Below are 20,000 nucleotides of genomic sequence, written 5' to 3' on the forward strand. Positions count from 1 at the left end.
AGGATGGGTGGAGGGTCCTGGAGGGTCCTACAGGCTGGGCTGTTAAACACAGGGTGCTATTACAGTGTGGTAGTCCAGGCTGGGTGGAGGGTCCTACAGGCTGGGTGGAGGGTCCTACAGGTCCTATGGCTGGGTGGAGGGTCCTACAGGTCCTATGGCTGGGTGGAGGGTTCTACAGGCTGGGTGGAGGGTCCTACAGGTCCTATGGCTGGGTGGAGGGTCCTACAGGCTGGGTGGAGGGTCCTACAGGCTGGGTCAGGGTCCTACAGGTCCTATGGCTGGGTGGAGGGTCCTACAGGCTGGGTGCAGGGTCCTACAGGCTGGGTGGAGGGTCCTACAGGCTGGGTGGAGGGTCCTACAGGCTGGGTGGAGGGTCTTACAGGTCCTATGGCTGGGTGGAGGGTCTTACAGGTCCTATGGCTGGGTGGAGGGTCCTACAGGCCCCATGGCTGGGCGGAGGGTCTTACAGGTCCTATGGCTGGGTGGAGGGTCCTACATGCTGGGTGGAGGGTCCTACAGGCTGGGTGGAGGGTCCTACAGGCTGGTTGGAGGGTCTTACAGGTCCTATGGCTGGGTGGAGGGTCCTACAGGCCCTATGGCTGGGTGGAGGGTCCTACAGGCCCCATGGCTGGGTGGAGGGTCCTACAGGCTGGGTGGAGGGTCCTACAGGCTGGGTGGAGGGTCCTACAGGCTGGTTGGAGGGTCTTACAGGTCCTATGGCTGGGTGGAGGGTCCTACAGGCCCTATGGCTGGGTGGAGGGTCCTACAGGCCCCATGGCTGGGTGGAAGGTCCTACAGGCCCCATGTGAGGGCCATGCTTTTCCATTCCTCTTCAAAACTCTGGCACCACAAATTGGACATTGGACTGGTAGTGTTCTGGAACAGAGCTGGGAAGTGGTTCTGGAGAGAGAGAAAAAAGTGAGATGCAGAAGTGGGGGAGATCAATATCTAGAAATAAAGAGAGGGAGAGAAAATGAATGAAGAAACGAACTAGGTTGAGAAGTACTAAATGAGAGAAGAGAAAAAGAGTATCTCTCCAAGGTTCTGGAAAACGTGTGTGTGGCGGTGTGAGGCTCTATGGATTGCTAGTGGCCCGATTCCCCTGTGTTTAGCTGCCAGCTTATCGACTTTAACGACGCAGGTGAAGTCCCTGTGTCCTCTGGGGTCTCTGCGTCCTCCAAGCCCACCAACGCAGCGCGGCAAGGCCAGGAACAGATCGCCAGTAAAGCCCACATGGTACTGATCGAGATGGTCCCAGGATTTAAACCTTTCCACCCACTCTCCACTCTCCTTTCTCTCTCTCCCTCCTCAAACGTTGGACATGGTAGTGTAATAAATAGATTGGAGAAACGGACTGGGTGGAGCACATAGCGATACCTCTGCTTGTTATATACAGTCTTGATACAGGTTCTTTGGATAAACGATGTGCTAGTTGTGCTAGTAAAGGTTGACCATTAGCAAGGTGTTGTGTCCTGTGATCTTGACACTGAAAGTTAGGCCAACTAAGGCCATGTTTCAATTGACAAGGAGGCGTCACATAGAGTTAACTTTCTCTGACACTATTTATTTGATCAGATTAGCCGAATGCCTGACAGTGGTGTAGAGTCCTGACAGTGGTGTAGAGTCCTGACAGTGGTGTAGAGTCCTGACAGTGGTGTAGATTCCTGACAGTGGTGTAGAGTCCTGACAGTGGTGTAGAGTCCTGACAGTGGTGTAGAGTCCTGACAGTGGTGTAGAGTCCTGACAGTGGTGTAGATGCCTGACTGTGGTGTAGAGTCCTGACAGTGGTGTAGAGTCCTGACAGTGGTGTAGAGTCCTGACAGTGGTGTAGAGTCCTGACAGTGGTGTAGATGCCTGACAGTGGTGTAGATGCCTGACAGTGGTGTAGATGCCTGACTGTGGTGTAGAGTCCTGACAGTGGTGTAGAGTCCTGACAGTGGTGTAGAGTCCTGACAGTGGTGTAGAGTCCTGACAGTGGTGTAGAGTCCTGACAATGGTGTAGAGTCCTGACAGTGGTGTAGAGTCCTGACAGTGGTGTAGAGTCCTGACAGTGGTGTAGAGTCCTGACTGTGGTGTAGAGTCCTGACTGTGGTGTAGAGTCCTGACTGTGGTGTAGAGTCCTGACAGTGGTGTAGAGTCCTGACAGTGGTGTAGATGCCTGACAGTGGTGTAGAGTCCTGACAGTGGTGTAGATTCCTGACTGTGGTGTAGATTCCAGACAGTGGTGTAGATGCCTAACTGTGGTGTAGATGCCTGACTATGGTGTAGGGCGCTCTTAGTGGTTAAGAGTATTGGGACAATAACCAAAAGGTCACTGGTTTGAATCCCAGAGCGACCTGGGTGAAATGTTGATGTGTTGATCTGTTGATGTGACCTTGAACAAGGCACTAGTAGCAACCCTAGTTGCTCTGGGTAAGAGTGTCTGCTAAATGTAATGTTGTATTTTGTTTAGAGCTAAGGTGAGACTGGGGATGTTCAGATCAAGGTGTAGTAGGCTTACTGCTTTAGGAGGTTATTTTACCTTCTGGCTTATTCTAAGATGAGAATGCAGACCCCATCCTTCCCCCTCTCTCTTCCTTCTCTCTCTTCCTTCCTTCTCTCTCTCTCTCTCTCTCTCTCTCTCTCTCTCTCTCTCTCTCTCTCTCTCATCCTTCTCTCTCTCTTCCTTCTCTCTCTCTTCCTTCTCTCTCTCTCTGCCTCTCTAATTCCCTCCCTCTCTGTCTCCTTCCCTCTCTCTTTCTCTGCCTCTCTCCTTCCCTGTTCTCCCTGAGCTGTTTTGAAAGCAGCTCTGGGCAAAGCATTAATTTAAGACTGAGATATAAACAGGCGTTAAAAGGCAGTGTGGTCTTAATTAGGTGATGCTGTGTGTATGTGTGTGTTTGTGTGTAATGCTTATGCATGTGGGTGTATGCACGCCACATGAGGCCAGTGTGCTAATCACCTAGCCCATGTTTATTTGCTCTCTACACAATCATTTAACGATGCTGGAATGAAATAAGCAGCAAGAACATTCCCACTTAGAATAGATAATCATTGTTGTAAGTAGGCACTTTCTTCAATGACATTAACAGCTAATAAATGTGTCCATGACGATAATGTGAATAAATATTTTTTTGCACAAATTTTTTGTTTTTTTTATGTTATCATTATATATATATATATATATATATATATATATATATATATAGTTATGCTAATATGTTATTGTGAGTGCCTCTAAAGTGGATGATGTGCATATCATGAAATCACAAAATAAGTTTAAGACGAGAAAGAGACAAAACACTCCCCTGAAATGGATTATTTTCTCTAAACAAGGAGAAATGTAACAGAGAGTTGGTTTCAGGGCCCTTCCACAAGGTTTGTTGAATGTGTAACTTGGCTTTCGAACACTCCCTCACTTGTTTTTGTTCTTGTGAAAGGCAACATAAAACACATGAGTTGGCAGGCTTTGTGTAAGGCAATGTACTGTACTGTACTGTACTGTACTGTACTGTACTGTACTGTACTGTACTGTACTGTACTGTACTGTACTGTACTGTACTGTACTGTACTGTACTGTACTGTACTGTACTGTACTGTACTGTACTGTACTGTACTGTACTGTACTGTACTGTACTGTACTGTACTGTACTGTACTGTACTGTACTGTACTGTACTGTACTGTACTGTACTGTACTGTACTGTAGTGTACTGTAGTGTCGGCCTAGTTGAAGCACTGTGTCAGAACAGAGGAGAGATGAGCAGAGTGATCAGGGGTTCTCTGAGGCTCTGCTGCAGATTTCCCATTGGCATGAGTAGCAGCATATATGTCCTGTGTGGCTCAGTTTGTAAGAGCAAGGCACTTACAACATGGATGTGAGTTCAATTCCCGCAGGGATCACATGTTGAACATGTGTGTGCACTGTTGCTTCAGGAAGCAGCGTCTGCCAAGTGACATCATTTATGAGCTGAGTACTAATCAGGACCTTGTCAGGCTTTATGAGCTGAGTACTGATCAGGACCTTGTGAGGCTTTATGAGCTGAGTACTGATCAGGACCTTGTCAGGCTTTATGAGCTGAGTACTGATCAGGACCTTGTGAGGCTTTATGAGCTGAGTACTGATCAGGACCTTGTCAGGCTTTATGAGCTGAGTACTGATCAGGACCTTGTCAGGCTTTAGGAGCTGGGTACTGATCAGGACCTTGTCAGGCTTTATGAGCTGTGTACTGATCAGGACCTTGTCAGGCTTTATGAGCTGAGTACTGATCAGGACCTTGTGAGGCTTTATGAGCTGAGTACTGATCAGGACCTTGTCAGGCTTTATGAGCTGAGTACTGATCAGGACCTTGTGAGGCTTTATGAGCTGAGTACCTTCTGTAGCTCAGTTGGTAGAGCATGGCGCTTGTAACGCCAGGGTAGTGGGTTCGATCCCCGGGACCACCCATACGTAGAATGTATGCACACATGACTGTAAGTAGCTTTGGATAAAAGCGTCTGCTAAATGGCATATATTATTATTATTATTATTACTGATCAGGACCTTGTCAGGCTTTATGAGCTGAGTACTGATCAGGTCCTTGTCAGGCTTTATGAGCTGAGTACTGATCAGGACCTTGTCAGGCTTTATGAGCTGAGTACTGATCAGGACCTTGTCAGGCTTTATGAGCTGAGTACTGATCAGGACCTTGTCAGGCTTTATGAGCTGAGTACTGATCAGGACCTTGTCAGGCTTTGTCACATATCTGCATAAGCATGACTATCCTATAGCATAGCCCCAAATACAGGACTAGTTACCCTGTTCTACCTGACCCAAGACTATCATATAGCATAGCCCCAAATACAGTTCGAGTTACCCTGTTCTACCTGACCCATGACTATCATATAGCATAGCCCCAAATACAGGACTAGTTACCCTGTTCTACCTGACCCATGACTATCATATAGCATAGCCCCAAATACAGTTCGAGTTACCCTGTTCTACCTGACAAATGACTATCATATAGCATAGCCCCAAATACAGGTCTCGTTTCCCTGTTCTACCTGACCCATGACTATCCTATAGCATAGCCGCAAATACAGGACTAGTTACCCTGTTCTACCTGACACATGACTATCCCATAGCATAGCCCCAAATACAGGACTAGTTACCCTGTTCTACCTGACCCATGACTATCCTATAGCATAGCCCCAAATACAGGACTAGTTACCCTGTTCTACCTGACCCATGACTATCCTATAGCATAGCCCCAAATACAGGACTAGTTACCCTGTTCTACCTGACCCATGACTATCCTATAGCATAGCCCCAAATACAGGACTAGTTACCCTGTTCTACCTGACCCATGACTATCCTATAGCATAGCCCCAAATACAGGACTAGTTACCCTGTTCTACAGGACTAGTTACCCTGTTCTACAGGACTAGTTACCCTGTTCTACAGGACTAGTTACCCTGTTCTACAGGACTAGTTACCCTGTTCTACAGGACTAGTTACCCTGTTCTACCTCTGTTTGACTTCAGTATATTCGGTCTCCCCAGGTTACCAGACCCTGTTTTTTTGTATTGAAACTAAAAGTAAAGGTCTCTCTGCCTTCATCTCTCTCTCCCTACCCTGTACTGTACAGTAATGGCATGATGTTTGGCCCTGGCATAAAATAACTGTGCAGGGGTGGTAAAACCACCTTACAACGTCTGGGTTTCTGTAGACAGGGATATTAAGCTGTAAAGCCCTATTGTAAAAACCTAGATTGAGCTGAAATAAATTGAGGCGGACTCGGCAAAGGTTAAAAGTGAGACTTGAGTCAGTTCATTAGGCGCCGAACGGGGAAATCTGACTGAAACATTAAGGGAGTAGCTGGACTTGTCCAATAAGAAACCCTATTTTTCGTGTTCCGTTGCAAAATGTTTTGCTACAGTGTGCACTAATAAATAGGATCCAGGTTAGGTGTACAGTACATAACGTTTATAAAACGTCCTATAAGTGGGTTGGGTGTTTGCCTCTTTACCAGTAAATGTACAGTGTATTCTCTGAATTCTCGCTCCATTTTTGTCTTCCTGTAGCCAATGCCTCTGGCAACGTCGCCGTGTTTATGGTTTGTGTTGAACTCACAGTTCAGATGAGATTCTTTAGATTTTTTTATTTTATTTATTTATTTCACCTTTATTTAACCAGGTAGGCAAGTTGAAAACAAGTTCTCATTTACAATTGCGACCTGGCCAAGATAAAGCAAAGCAGTTCGACACATACAACAACAGAGTTACACATGGAGTAAAACAAACATACAGTCAATAATACAGTATAAACAAGTCTATATACGATGTGAGCAAATGAGGTGAGATAAGGGAGGTAAAGGCAAAAAAGGCCATGGTGGCAAAGTAAATACAATATAGCAAGTAAAACACTGGAATGGTAGATTTCCAATGGAAGAATGTGCAAAGTAGAAATAAAAATAATGGGGTGCAAAGGAGCAAAATAAATAAATCAATTAAATACAGTTGGGAAAGAGGTAGTTGTTTGGGCTAAATTATAGGTGGGCTATGTACATGTGCAGTAATCTGTAAGATGCTCTGACAGTTGGTGCTTAAAGCTAGTGAGGGAAATAAGTGTTTCCAGTTTCAGAGATTTTTGTAGTTCGTTCCAGTCGTTGGCAGCAGAGAACTGGAAGGAGAGGCGGCCAAAGAAATAATTGGTTTTGGGGGTGACTAGAGAGATATACCTGGCGACGAGTATGAAGCGAGGGCCAGCCAACGAGAGCGTACAGGTCGCAATGGTGGGTAGTATATGAGGCTTTGTTGACAAAACGGATTGCACTGTGATAGACTGCATCCAATTTGTTGAGTAGGGTATTGGAGGCTATTTTGTAAATTACATCGCCAAAGTCGAGGATTGGTAGGATGGTCAGTTTTACAAGGGTATGTTTGGCAACATGAGTGAAAGATGCTTTGTTGCGAAATAGGAAGCCGATTCTAGATTTAACTTTGGATTGGAGATATTTGATATGGGTCTGGAAGGAGAGTTTACAGTCTAACCAGACACCTAAGTATTTGTAGTTGTCCACATAAGTCAGAGCCGTCCAGAGTAGTGATGTTGGACAGACGGGCAGGTGCAGGTAGCGATCGGTTGAAGAGCATGCATTTAGTTTTACTTGTATTTAAGAGCAATTGGAGGCCACGGAAGGAGAGTTGTATGGCATTGAAGCTTGCCTGGAGGGTTGTTAACACAGTGTCCAAAGAAGGGCCAGAAGTATACAGAATGGTGTCGTCTGCGTAGAGGTGGATCAGAGACTCACCAGCAGCAAGAGCGACCTCATTGATGTATACAGAGAAGAGAGTCGGTCCAAGAATTTAACCCTGTGGCACCCCCATAGAGACTGCCAGAGGTCCGGACAGCAGACCTTCCGATTTGACACACTGAACTCTATCAGAGAAGTAGTTGGTGAACCAGGCGAGGCAATCATTTGAGAAACCAAGGCTGTTGAGTCTGCCGATGAGGATGTGGTGAGTCGAAAGCCTTGGCCAGATCAATGAAGACGGCTGCACAGTAATGTGCAGATTCAAAATAGTCGGTAATCTGTTTGTTGACTTGGCTTTCGAAGACCTTAGAAAGGCATGGTAGGATAGATATAGGTCTGTAGCAGTTTGGGTCAAGAGCGTCCCCCCCTTTGAAGAGGGGGATGACCGCAGCTGCTTTCCAATCTTTGGGAATCTCAGAAAGAGAGGTTGAACAGGCTAGTAATAGGGGTGGCAACAATTTTGGCAGATCATTTTAGAAAGAAAGGGTCCAGATTGTCTAGCGCGGCTGATTTGTACGGGTCCAGATTTTGCAGCTCTTTCAGAACATCAGCTGAACGGATTTGGGAGAAGGAGAAATGGGGAAGGCTTGGGCGAGTTGCTGTGGGGGATGCAGTGCTGTTGACCGGGGTAGGAGTAGCCAGGTGGAAAGCATGGCCAGCCGTAGAAAAATGCTTATTGAAATTCTCAATTATGGTGGATTTATCAGTGGTGACAGTGTTTCCTATCTTCAGTGCAGTGGGCAGCTGGAGGTGTTCTTATTCTCCTTGGACTTTACAGTGTCCCAGAACTTTTTTGAGTTAGTGTTGCAGGAAGCAAATATCTGCTTGGAAAAGCTAGCCTTGGCTTTTCTAACTGCCTGTGTATAATGGTTTCTAGCTTCCCTGAACAGCTGCATATCACGGGGGCTGTTCGATGCTAATGCAGATCGCCATAGGATGTTTCTCTCTGTCTCTCTCTCTCTCTTTCTCCATCTCTGTCTCTCTCTCTGTCTCGCTCTCTGTCTCCCTCTCTGTCTCCCTCTCTGTCTTTCTCTCTTTCCCTCTCCCGCTCTCTGTCTCTCTCTCTCCCTCTCTTTGTCTCTCCCTCTCTGTCTCTCCCTCTCTGTCTCTCTCTCTCAATTCAATTCAATTTCAATTATATTTAATTAGTCTTTATTAGCATGGAAACATATATTATATTTACATTGCCAAAGAAAGTGAAATAGATAATAAACAAAAGTGAAATAAACAATAACAAAATGTACAGTAAACATTACACTCACATAAGTTCCAATATAATAAAGATATTTCAAATGTCATATTATGTGCAAATAGTTAAATAGTTAAAAATAAACATAAATATGGGTTGTATTTACAATGGTGTTTGTTCTTCACTGGTTGCCCTTTTCTTGTGGCAACAGGTCACAAATCTTGCTGCTGTGATGGCACACTGTGGTATTTCACCCAATAGATATGGGAATTTATCAAAATTGGGTTTGTTGTCGAATTATTTGTGAGTGTGTAATCTGAAGGAAATATGTGTCTCTAATGTGGTCATACATTTGGTAGGAGGTTAGGAAGTGCAGCTCAGGTTCCACCTAATTTTGTGGGCAGTGCGCACATAACATGTCTTCTCTTGAGAGCCATGTCTGCCTACGGCGGCCTTTCTCAATAGCAAGGCTATGCTCACTGAGTCTGTACATAGTCAAAGCTTTCCTTAATTTTGGAGTTAGTAACAGTGGTCAGGTATTCTGCCACCATGTACTGTCTGTTTAGGGACAAATAGCATTCTAGTTTGCTCTGTTAATTCCTTCCCATGTGTCAAGTCATTATCTTTTTGTTTTCCCTCTCTGGAGGGGGGAGAAGGGGGTAGCATGGGCCCCAGACCCAGACATGTGCATAAATAAACGGGTGCTAGCTGGTCCCTGACCCGCCACCCTCCCACCTCCCACCAGCCATGTCTCTCTCTGGTGGTGGTGTGTTTATGTTCCAGACACTCTCCCCAGGGGGCCATCTGGACTGGCCTGCATGGCTCAGGTGGGTCCAAGATGTGCCTGTCTGGGGCTCAGGGCACCAAGTGAGAAGCCTGGTCCCAGATCTCTTTGTGCTGTCTTGCCAGCTCATATGGTCATTGTCATGTGTGCAGTTGGCAAGACATCATAAACAAGGTTCTGAGATGCTTTGAGAGGAGCAGAGTACTAACCACAAGAGTACAGTAGTGGAGGTTCCTTTTTACCCTTGGAATTAGACAGTTCACTGGAGCTTCAGCTTGCTTCACCATGGTTTATGCATTTAATCATTTGTTCTATGGGTCCAGTTTAACCACAAATTGCAGAGTCAGCAGAACTATACTATACTATATATATATATATAGAGAGAGAATGAATGAGAGAGAGAATGAGAGAATGAATGAGAGAGAGAATGAGAGAGAGAATGAGAGAGAGAGAGAGAGAGAGAGAGAGAGAGAGAGAGAGAGAGAGAGAGAGAGAGAGAGAGAGAGAGAGAGAGAGAGAGAGAGAGAGAGAGAGAGAGAGAGAGAGAGAGAGAGAGAGAGAGAGAGAGAGAGAGAGAGAGAGAGAATTTAGATTAGCCTCAGCATGGTTCTTTTCCATTTAATATCATACAGGAGCCAACAGGCCATTAAAACTAATGAACACATATTAACAGGAGTTGGATCCTTCTCTCCACACTAAACATCCCCTCTCTAGCTGTTTGTTTTACTTGTACCTGATGACTTAAAGGCGGCATCCCAAATTGCACCCTATTCCCTACGTGGTGCACTGCTTTTGACCAGAGCCTTTTGTGACAAAGACAAACACGGCTGGAGCAGTAAAACATGTGCCCCTCTGCCTCTACCTCCGCTCTTCACAGGCTGTGACGTAAACACTGTCTGGTCCAACAGAATCACAATGTTTGATTGTGTAACGTCGTTCTTCGTTTGTAGAAAGAGAGTCGGACCGAAATACAGCGTGGTGGTTACTCATGACCTTAATGAAAAAAGCGACACATGAAATAACTATACAAAAGCAAAACAACAAACGGAACGTGAAACCTATTACAGCGTATCTGGTGAAACTACACAGAGACAGGAACAATCACCCACGAAATACACAGCGAAACTCAGGCTACCTAAATACGGTTCCCAATCAAAGACAACGAGAATCACCTGACTGATTGAGAACCGCCTCAGGCAGCCAAGCCTATACAACACCCCTAATCAGCCGCGATCCCAAATACTACAAACCCCAATACGAAAATACAATAACATAAACCCATGTCACACCCTGGCCTGACCTAATATATAACGAAATCACAAAATACAATGACCAAGGCGTGACAGAACCCCCCCTAAGGTGCGGACTCCCGGACGCACCTCAAAACCATAGGGAGGGACCGCGTGGGCGTCTGTCCATGGTGGCGGTTCCGGCTCGGGACGTGGACCCCACTCCATTAAAGTCATCGTTCCTCCCCTTCGCGTCCTGGGATAATCCACCCTCGCCGCCGACCATGGCCTAATAGTCCTCACCCAGAAACCCACTGAACTGAGGAGCAGCTCGGGACTGAGGGGCAGCTCGGAACTGAGGGGCAGCTCGGGACTGAGGGGCAGCTCGGGACTGAGGGGCAGCTCGGGACTGAGGGGCAGCTCGGGACTGAGAGAAAGCCCAGTACTGAGAGTAAGCCCAGTACTGAGATGAAGCTCAGGCAGGTAGTAGGCTCCGGTAGATCCTGGCTGGCTGGCGGATCTGGAAGAGACTGGTTGACTGGCAGATCTGGAAGAGACTGGTTGACTGGCAGATCTGGAAGAGACTGGTTGACTGGCAGATCTGGAAGAGACTGGTTGACTGGCAGATCTAGAAGATCTTGGCTGACTGGCGGATCTAGCTGCTCTATGCAGACTGACCGCTCCTTGCAGACTGACAGCTCTGGCAGCTCCATGCAGGCTGACAGCTCTGACTGCTTCATACAGACTGACAGCTCTGGCTGCTTTATGCAGACTGACAGCTCTGACTGCTCCATGCAGGCTGACAGCACCTTGCAGACTGACAGCTCCTTGCAGACTGACAGCTCCTTGCAAACTGGCAGTTCTTTGCAGACTGACAGCTCTGGCTGCGTCATGCAGACTGACAGCTCTGACTGCTCCATGCAGGCTGACTGCACCCTGCAGACTGGCAGCTCTTTGCAGACTGACAGCTCTGGCTGCTTCATGCAGACTGACAGTACCTTGCAGACTGACAGCTCCCTGCAGACTGGCAGCTCAGGCTGCTCCGAACAGGCAGGAGGCTCCGGCAGCGCTGTAGAGGAGGAAGGCTCTGATAGCGCTGAACAGGCAGGAGACTCCGACAGCGCAGGAGGGAAGGAAGGCTCTGATAGCGCTGAACAGGCGGGAGACTCCGACAGCGCAGGAGGGAAGGAAGGCTCTGGCTGTGCTGAACAGGCGAGGCGCACAGAAGGCCTGGTGCGTGGTGCTGGAACTGGTGCTACAGGATCGAGGACACGCACAGGAAGCCTGGTGCGGGGAGCTGCTACCGGAGGACTGGTGTGTGGAGGTGGCTCTGGATAGACCGGACCGTGCAGGCGCACTGGAGCTCTTGAGCACCGAGCCTGCCCAAGCTTACCTGGCTCGATGCCCACTCTAGCCCGGCCAATACGAAGGGCTGGTATGTGCCGCACCGGGCTATGCACCCGCACTGGAAACACAGTGCGCTCCATAGCATAACACGGTGCCTGCCCGGTCTCTCTAGCCCAACGGTGAGCACAGGGAGTTTGCGCAGGTCTCCTACCTGGCATAGCCATACTCCCATTAAGCCCCTCCCCAATAATTTTTTGGGGCTGCTTTTCGGGCTTCCAACCGCGTCGCCGTGCTGCCTCCTCATACCAGCGCCTCTCCGCTTTAGTCGCCTCTATTTCTTCCTTGGGACGGTGATATTCTCCAGGCTGAGCCCAGGGTCCTTTTCCGTCTAATATCATCTCCCAAGACCAGAAGTCCTTATATTGCTTCTCCTCACAATTAACAGGGAGAGTAGGCTCAGGTCTGACTCCTGACTCAGGCACTCTCTCTCTGCGACCTCCCCCAATAAATATTTGGGGGTTACTTCCGGTTTTCGCTCTGCGCCGCCTTGTCTTTCTTTTCGACTCCATTCGCCCTTAGCCCTCTTCGCACTGCTCTAGCGAATCCCAGGCGGGCTCCTGCACTCTCTCTGGGTCGGCCGCCCACCTGTCTATTTCTTCCCACGTCGTATACTCCATGCCATTGCTGTCCATAACGTCCTCCTTTTTCTGCTCCTGCTGTCGCTGCCTGTAACCACGCCACTCGGTCCGTGTGTGGTGGGTGATTCTGTAACGTCGTTCTTCGTTTGTCGAAAGAGAGTCGGACCGAAAAGCAGCGTGGTGGTTACTCATGACTTTAATGAAAAAAGCGACACATAAAATAACTATACAAAAGCAAAACAACAAACGGAACGTGAAACCTATTACAGCGTATCTTTTTTTAATAAAAAATAATTTATTATCTTCAATACCATTCATTCTTTACAACTCATAATTTACATACATACTCAAATAATGGAATTTTAATTAAACTAATTAAACTAAACATAAACCCCAAACGAAACCTCAGGGGAGCATCTTCCCTCCCCGTCACCCTACAAAATACCTTTCCCTATCTCCCTGTCCCTAATCTATCCCCTTACAAATCTAAATGACACCCAGCCCTAAACCCCCCTTCCACCTCTCCCGAGAAGCATGCTGCCCCCACTTCCTCTCCTCCCTCTTCATCCTCCCCCTCAAATCTCCTTCCACCCTTCTCACTATCCCTTCCACCCCCCAATCTCTCCCTGTCTTCACCATGTTCTGCCTTGCTTCCCACAGCCCCCGTTCAAAGAGACTCATGAGAAGCCAGAGCAGAAACCTGTCCCTATCCGTCCCTCTCTCTCTCCCTACACCCCTCTCTAACCTGGCCCACGTCAATACAAAATCCCCCTTTACCAAACCTAACAACACACCCGTGCCCTAGCCCATACAACTCCGGCAAAGGCACAGTCCCAAAAGACATGGCGCACAGTCTCCTCCCTGCCACGAGGATCTTGGACAGGTGAGGGATTGCAACAAACTATACCACCAAACTATACCGGTACAAGATGGAACGTACCGGCAAGCACTTATGGAGGCTCAACCAATTCAGGTCCTTGAGCCTGTTGTCCAGACCCCGCGCCTGCACTCCCTCCCAGACCACTTCCGAGATGCCCACTACAGGCGCCGGACTCCCTGCCTTTCTGACCTCCTCGTACAGGCGCCTGTGATCTAAACCTACTCGGGCAACTTCAACCTCAGGGTGCGCACGCAGCCACTTGGCCGCATGACCAAAGTGCCACGGCAGCTGTTCCGCCCGAGGACCCGTGTTAGACCACACCATTATGCTTCTCGCCTGATACGAGAAGAACACCCGCAGGAGGTAACCGGACGGGTGTATCACTGGCTGAGCATGCTCCGTTAACAAGAAAGAAACAAAAATTGTGTCCAGCTTGAGGGGGAAATGTGGTACCCCCCTACCTCCCTCCCCGATGGGACAGATCATGCGTGCCCTGCGACCCACTCGCACCTGCCACTCCACATAAACTGAAACACAAGCCTCACTAGAGGCCTCCTCAGACAAGCCGGCAATGGGTAGATGTATGCCAAATACAAAAGAGACGGCAACACATCCACCTTTAGGACCAGGACTTTGCCCATAAAAGACAAATACCTAGCCTTCCACATTGCTAGCTTCCTCTGTACCAGCACGATACGCATGTTCCAGTTTAGCGTCGCTGAGCCGGAGGTCTCAAAATGGACCCGAGAATCCTCAGGGCCCCCTCACAGAGAGATAACCCCCCAGGCACATCCGTTCTACCGCGCCATCTTCCGAAAAACTTGACGGAAGACTTTGCATGGTTCAGAACTGCTCCCGACGCTCGGGTGAAATCCCCAAAGATGGCAAGGGACCTTGTCGGGCACGAGTCCTTACACAACAGCAAGGAAGTGTCGTCGGCGTACTGCGTCATCTTAACACGCAGCCCACCACTTCCAGGGATCAGCAAGCCTTCCACCCCTGTGTCTGCCCTAATGGCAGCCCCCAGAGGCTCCATGTACAGAATGAAGAGGAGAGCCGAGAGTGGGCACCCCTGCCTGACCCCAGACGAGAGGTCAAAAACGTCACCCAAGTGACTATTTACACTAACTCGGCACCCCGCTCCGACATTTAATGTACAAATCCATCCTATAAACTTCTCCCCAAATCCTAATCGACCTAACACTCTGAATAAAAAGGATCTATTCACGCGATCAAAGGCTTTCGCCTCATCTAGCGCTGCTACCATTAAAGGCAGTCCTCTATCTTCAACCCAAGCGATGGAGTCCCTAATTAACTGTAGGTTCCATCTAATAGAGCGGCCCTCTACCCCGCACGTCTGATCCTCATGGACGACGTAGGGAAGGGCTGTGCGCAACCAGTCTGCTAAAACCTTTGCTAGTAGCTTGTAATCTACACACAGCATGTTCAACGGCCGCCAGTTGCCAAGGTCTGTTACTTCCCCCTTCTTATATAAAAGTGACAGCACACCAACAGCCATTGATCCCCCCGGGACCCCCGTCTCAAGGATGGCCTTCAAGATTTCGAGGACCACTGGTCCAAGTATACTCCAAAACTTGAGATAAAACTCAGCCGGCAGCCCATCCATCCCAGGCACCTTCCCTTTTCCCATCCTCCTAAGAGCGCTCTCAACCTCTTCTAGTGAGATCTGGGCCTCCATCACTTCTCTAATGTCCTCCGGCAACCGCCTGGACAAGTGTTCTAAAAACACATTTCCCTGCTCTACATCTATTTCCCTTTACTTAAATAAACCTTGGAAAAGTTGTCACCCTGACCATATCCTCTGGTTCTCTAACTATACTATCATTTTCTTCCCTAACACCATGCATTACCTTCCTACTCTGTCTGGCCCTAACCAACTTAAAGAACATAGCAGAACAAGTCTCATTATGTTCTAGAAAGCCACTATGCGCACGCTCCAGGAAAGCTCGAGCCTTCCGCTCCTGCAACTCCCTGAGCTGCGCCTTTAGGGTTGCGGATCTCTCCCAGTCAAACGACCCGCCGAGGTTGCCTGCCTCGTATTCGAGTTCAATTAACCTTTGGATACGATCCACCTCCCTACTCTCCTCCCTTTTTTTCCTCTTGCAATACCCTATTATAAAAGCCCTAATCCTCACCTTAACTAATTCCCACCACTCTAACACCCCCTCGCACATGGACCGGAGGCCTTCAAGCCTCCAAAAGAAACCATAAAACCCGTCAACAAAAGCCTGCTCCTCCAGCACATCCCGATCTAACTTCCAGTACCCCCTACCAAAGAGACAGACTGGCGACCCCACCTGCAGGAGCACCCCGTCGTGATCCAAAAAGAAAACCGGCAACAGCCGCCCAGACAACTTACCCAAAGACCTGGGTACAAAAATATAGTCGAGCCACCGCTCAACCCCCCTGGAGTTGCGCCATGTAGGACCGTCCATTTTCGGAGTAGTGTGCAGACCACCGTCTACCAGACCATGGCAAGCCATTAGCCCGGCAATGGCGCCTGCACTGCTACCCCCCTCTTCCTAAATCTGTACTAAAATCCCCCCTATCACTAATTTCCTATTTGTGACACACAGGGGCATCAGACAGTCCACCATCTCCCTCCTGTCTGCCACCACCTGTGGCCCATACACCACCACTAATCTAAATTTACAATCCCTTATCGTGACATCCACCCCTATATCCCTCCCCTGCATTACCACAAAAGAATCCTCCACTTTTACCTCCCTGTGCCCACACAAAACCCCTACCCCGATGAGTGCACCCCCCCAATACCCCAAACCGACTCCCCCTTGTCCCACTCCCTCTTAAGCCTACTAACATCCCCTCCATCCCTCAGGTGAACCTCCTGTAAAAAACAAAAATCAAACCCCACACCCTCTAAATAACTAAAAACCGCCCTCCTCTTAGCAAAATCCCTTAAACCCCTAACAAAAGTAAAATTAGACCCCATGAAAAAATTAAAACATGTAATACACTCAAATTCTAAACCCAGACAGAAAAAAAACAGGAGACTCACCCGATGCTCCCCTGCTCCATATCTACCGGTGAGAACACCATCCCTACTCCCGACATCCCCCCCTCTTCCTCCATCTCACCATCCCAGGATGCAGGAATAGTGTTTGGCTCCGGGGTGCCCTGCACCCTGGGTCTACCCCCACAATCCTCCCCCTCCCCAGTGTTGCAGCTGGTTTGGAAAAAAATCGGGGAGGCTGAGTCCCCAAACAAAAAACTCCCCCCCACCTCCTGTACCCAGTCCTGAGTCTTGTTAGGTGTGTCCCCACCCAACAGAAGTTGAGGGCCTGGGGAAACCAGCAGCAACCCAGAGGTTTCTCCCACCCCCATCACTCTCTTGGCCATCCCCTCCCTCTCACTGTCGGCCAATCGCACCCTCCTCTTCATTCTCTTCTTTGGTGATGACGGCAGTGGAGAGATACCACCCCCCCACCCCCGCCAGCTCGTCCACCATACCCCTCATCTCTTCCACCAGGGCACTTTCTCCCCAGTCCACTTGCTCTTCCACCGTCTCCTTCTCCACCACTCCTCCCTCGCTTTCTTCTCTCTCATGCTCCTCCACTCGGTTGCCTTCTGCCTTCTTCTCACCTCTTCATCCTTAACGTAAGGGTTGTAAATGTTGACAGTTACAACCCTAAAGTTATTCTTCGCCAGGCTTGTTATTTCATAGTGGCACATCGGCCTCTCACCTCCCACTGCTCTTGCCCTTCTCAGGATATCATCGTGTTTTTCCTCTGTATATAGTGCCACATCGTATGCTCCCTCCAACGAGTTGCCTTGGAAACAAAACACGTCCTTCACCGTCAGCTTTAGAATCCCCATCAATATTATCCTTCCAAAAGTTTCCCGTCCTAAAGGCTTCCAAGCAAACCGAATCGTGTTGGCCAGCCCAATCCCAGGGACCGACCGTGTTGATGTATTTAGCACCATCTCCGCAAGGAGAATGGTGCTCGTTCTCTTCTCTTCCAAAACAAGTAAAAAAGAAAAACCAAAGTGACCGAGCCTATCTGGTGAAACTACACAGAGATAGGAACAGTCACCCACGAAATACACAGCGAAACTCAGGCTACCTAAATACGGTTCCAAATCAGAGACAACGAGAATCACCTGACTCTGATTGAGAACCGCCTCAGGCAGCCAAGCCTATACAACACCCCTAATCAGCCGCTATCCCAAATACTACAAACCCCAATACGAAAATACAATAACATAAACCCATGTCACACCCTGGCCTGACCTAATATATAACGAAAACACAAAATACAATGACCAAGGCGTGACAGATTGGATATTTAAGGGGCTCGATCTGGGTTTATTGGGTGGTCTTTCTATAGTATACCAAGCACAACTGTCATCAAGGGGTCTACATTTTTGGGGTTCACCCTCACGTTGCCTGGATGACAGGATCCCTGATGCATTCTAATCTAGTCATCTGCTCTGCAAATGTGAGAGGGAGGAGGAAGGGTGGAAAAGGAGTCTGATTCCTGGGACTACTGTTGAAGTGCCAGTTTGATATATTCTGATGTTAAACATGGCTGACGTCTCTAATATAAATACATTCCACACTGGCTGTAAAAGTGCAGGTGGGCTGAGCGGGAGACTGGACATATAGCCATATAGCGAGGCCATGTAGTGGGAGAGAGTTGGAGACTGGACATTCTTTTCCATATAGCGAGGCCATGTAGTGGGAGAGAGTTGAAGATTGGACATTCTTTGCCATATAGCGAGGCCATGTAGTGGGAGAGAGTTGAAGATTGGACATTCTTTGCCATATAGCGAGGCCATGTAGTGGGAGAGAGTTGAAGATTGGACATTCTTTGCCATATAGCGAGGCCATGTAGTGGGAGAGAGTTGAAGATTGGACATTCTTTGCCATATAGCGAGGCCATGTAGTGGGAGAGAGTTGAAGATTGGACATTCTTTGCCATATAGCGAGGCCATGTAGTGGGAGAGAGTTGAAGATTGGACATTCTTTGCCATATAGCGAGGCCATGTAGTGGGAGAGAGTTGCAGATTGGACATTCTTTGCCATATAGCGGCAGGGTAGCCTAGTGGTTAGAGCATTGGACTAGTAACCATAAGGTTGCAAGTTCAAATCCCCGAGCTGACAAGGTACAAAATCTGTCGTTCTGCCCCTAAACAGGCAGTTAACCCGCTGTTCCTAGGCCGTCATTGAAGATAAGAATTTGTTCTTAACTGACTTGCCTAGTAAAATAAAGGTAAAATAAAGTAAATAGCAAGGCCATGTAGTGGGAGAGAGTTGGAGATTGGACATTCTTTGCCAGATAGACTTGAGTTAGCTCCCCAAGTTAATGCCTAGACTTAAGCTCAGCAGGCTAACTCGGGCTTCATTCATTCCCAGTCTATTCGTTTGACAACAGTATAATACTACAACATTCTTGGTTTCATAAACGAGTGATGATGATATAACTATGTTTGTGGACGGCCAGGTGTCGGATGAGGAAGGTAATTATAATAACTATTACAACCCTGCGTGCGTGTGCGTGTGCGTGTGCGTGTGCGTGTGCGTGTGCGTGTGCGTGCGTGTGTGTGTGTGTGTGTGTGTGTGTGTGTGTGTGTGTGTGTGTGTGTGTGTGTGTGTGTGTGTGTGTGTGTGTGTGTGTGTGTGTGTGTGTGTGTGTGTGTGTGTGTGTGTGTGTGTGTGTGTGTGTGTGTGTGTGTGTGTGTGTGTGTGTGTGTGTGTGTGTGTGTGTGTGTGTGCAGAAGTGGTCACGGTGGATACTCTGTGCCCTCCACTCTGTGTGATAACATGAGTGACATGAAAGTGTGTGTTTCTCCCGTGCTGAGACCTGTGTGTTACATAAATCAGGATTTGACGTCATGTGGATGAACGCCTAATTTTGACTCATTCAGCGTGGTTACAGAGTTCATTCCACGTGGTTACAGAGTTCATTCCACGTGGTTACAGAGTTCATTCCACGTGGTTACAGAGTTCATTCCACGTGGTTACAGGGTCCATTCCACGTGGTTACAGGATCCATTCCACGTGGTTACAGGGTTCATTCCACGTGGTTACAGGGTTCATTCCACGTGGTTACAGGGTTCATTCCACGTGGTTACAGGGTTCATTCCACGTGGTTACAGGGTCCATTCCACGTGGTTACAGGGTTCATTTCACGTGGTTACAGGGTCCATTCCACGTGGTTACAGGGTCCATTCCACGTAGTTACAGGGTACATTCCACGTGGTTACAGGGTCCATTCCACGTAGTTACAGGGTACATTCCACATGGTTACAGGGTCCATTCCACGTAGTTACAGGGTACATTCCACATGGTTACAGGGTCCATTCCACGTGGTTACAGGGTCCATTCCACGTAGTTACAGGGTACATTCCACATGGTTACAGGGTCCATTCCACGTGGTTACAGGGTCCATTTCACGTGGTTACAGGGTCCATTCCACGTAGTTACAGGTTTTAAACAGAAACAACTCAAAGGGTTAAGTTTAGGCATTCATTCTGACTAGTTAAGGTTAGGGCTACAGTTTGGGAAAAGCAACCTTTTGTCATGTTTTATTCTGTATCATCACAATCTCAGTGTTCTCTGGCTCTGAGTGGTATAGTCAGACAGGAATCCATGCTTGCCTTTCATCACTCACACACA

General features: G+C 48.3%; 1 protein-coding gene across 1 annotated transcript in view; it reads left to right on the plus strand.

Moving 5' to 3' along the window:
- Nucleotides 1–893, plus strand: part of LOC124019604 — a 53,235-nt gene extending 52,342 nt beyond the window's left edge. Inside the window, exon 2 of the mRNA XM_046334993.1 lies at nucleotides 1–893. This exon is cut by the window's left edge and continues 751 nt beyond it. Coding sequence (XP_046190949.1) covers nucleotides 126–809 — 684 coding nt within the window. The 5' untranslated portion in view covers nucleotides 1–125 and the 3' untranslated portion in view covers nucleotides 810–893.
- The last annotated feature ends 19,107 nt before the right edge of the window (nucleotides 894–20,000 follow it).

The sequence above is a fragment of the Oncorhynchus gorbuscha genome, unplaced genomic scaffold, assembly GCF_021184085.1.
Source record: "Oncorhynchus gorbuscha isolate QuinsamMale2020 ecotype Even-year unplaced genomic scaffold, OgorEven_v1.0 Un_scaffold_635, whole genome shotgun sequence".
NCBI classification, from domain to species: Eukaryota; Metazoa; Chordata; class Actinopteri; order Salmoniformes; family Salmonidae; genus Oncorhynchus; species Oncorhynchus gorbuscha.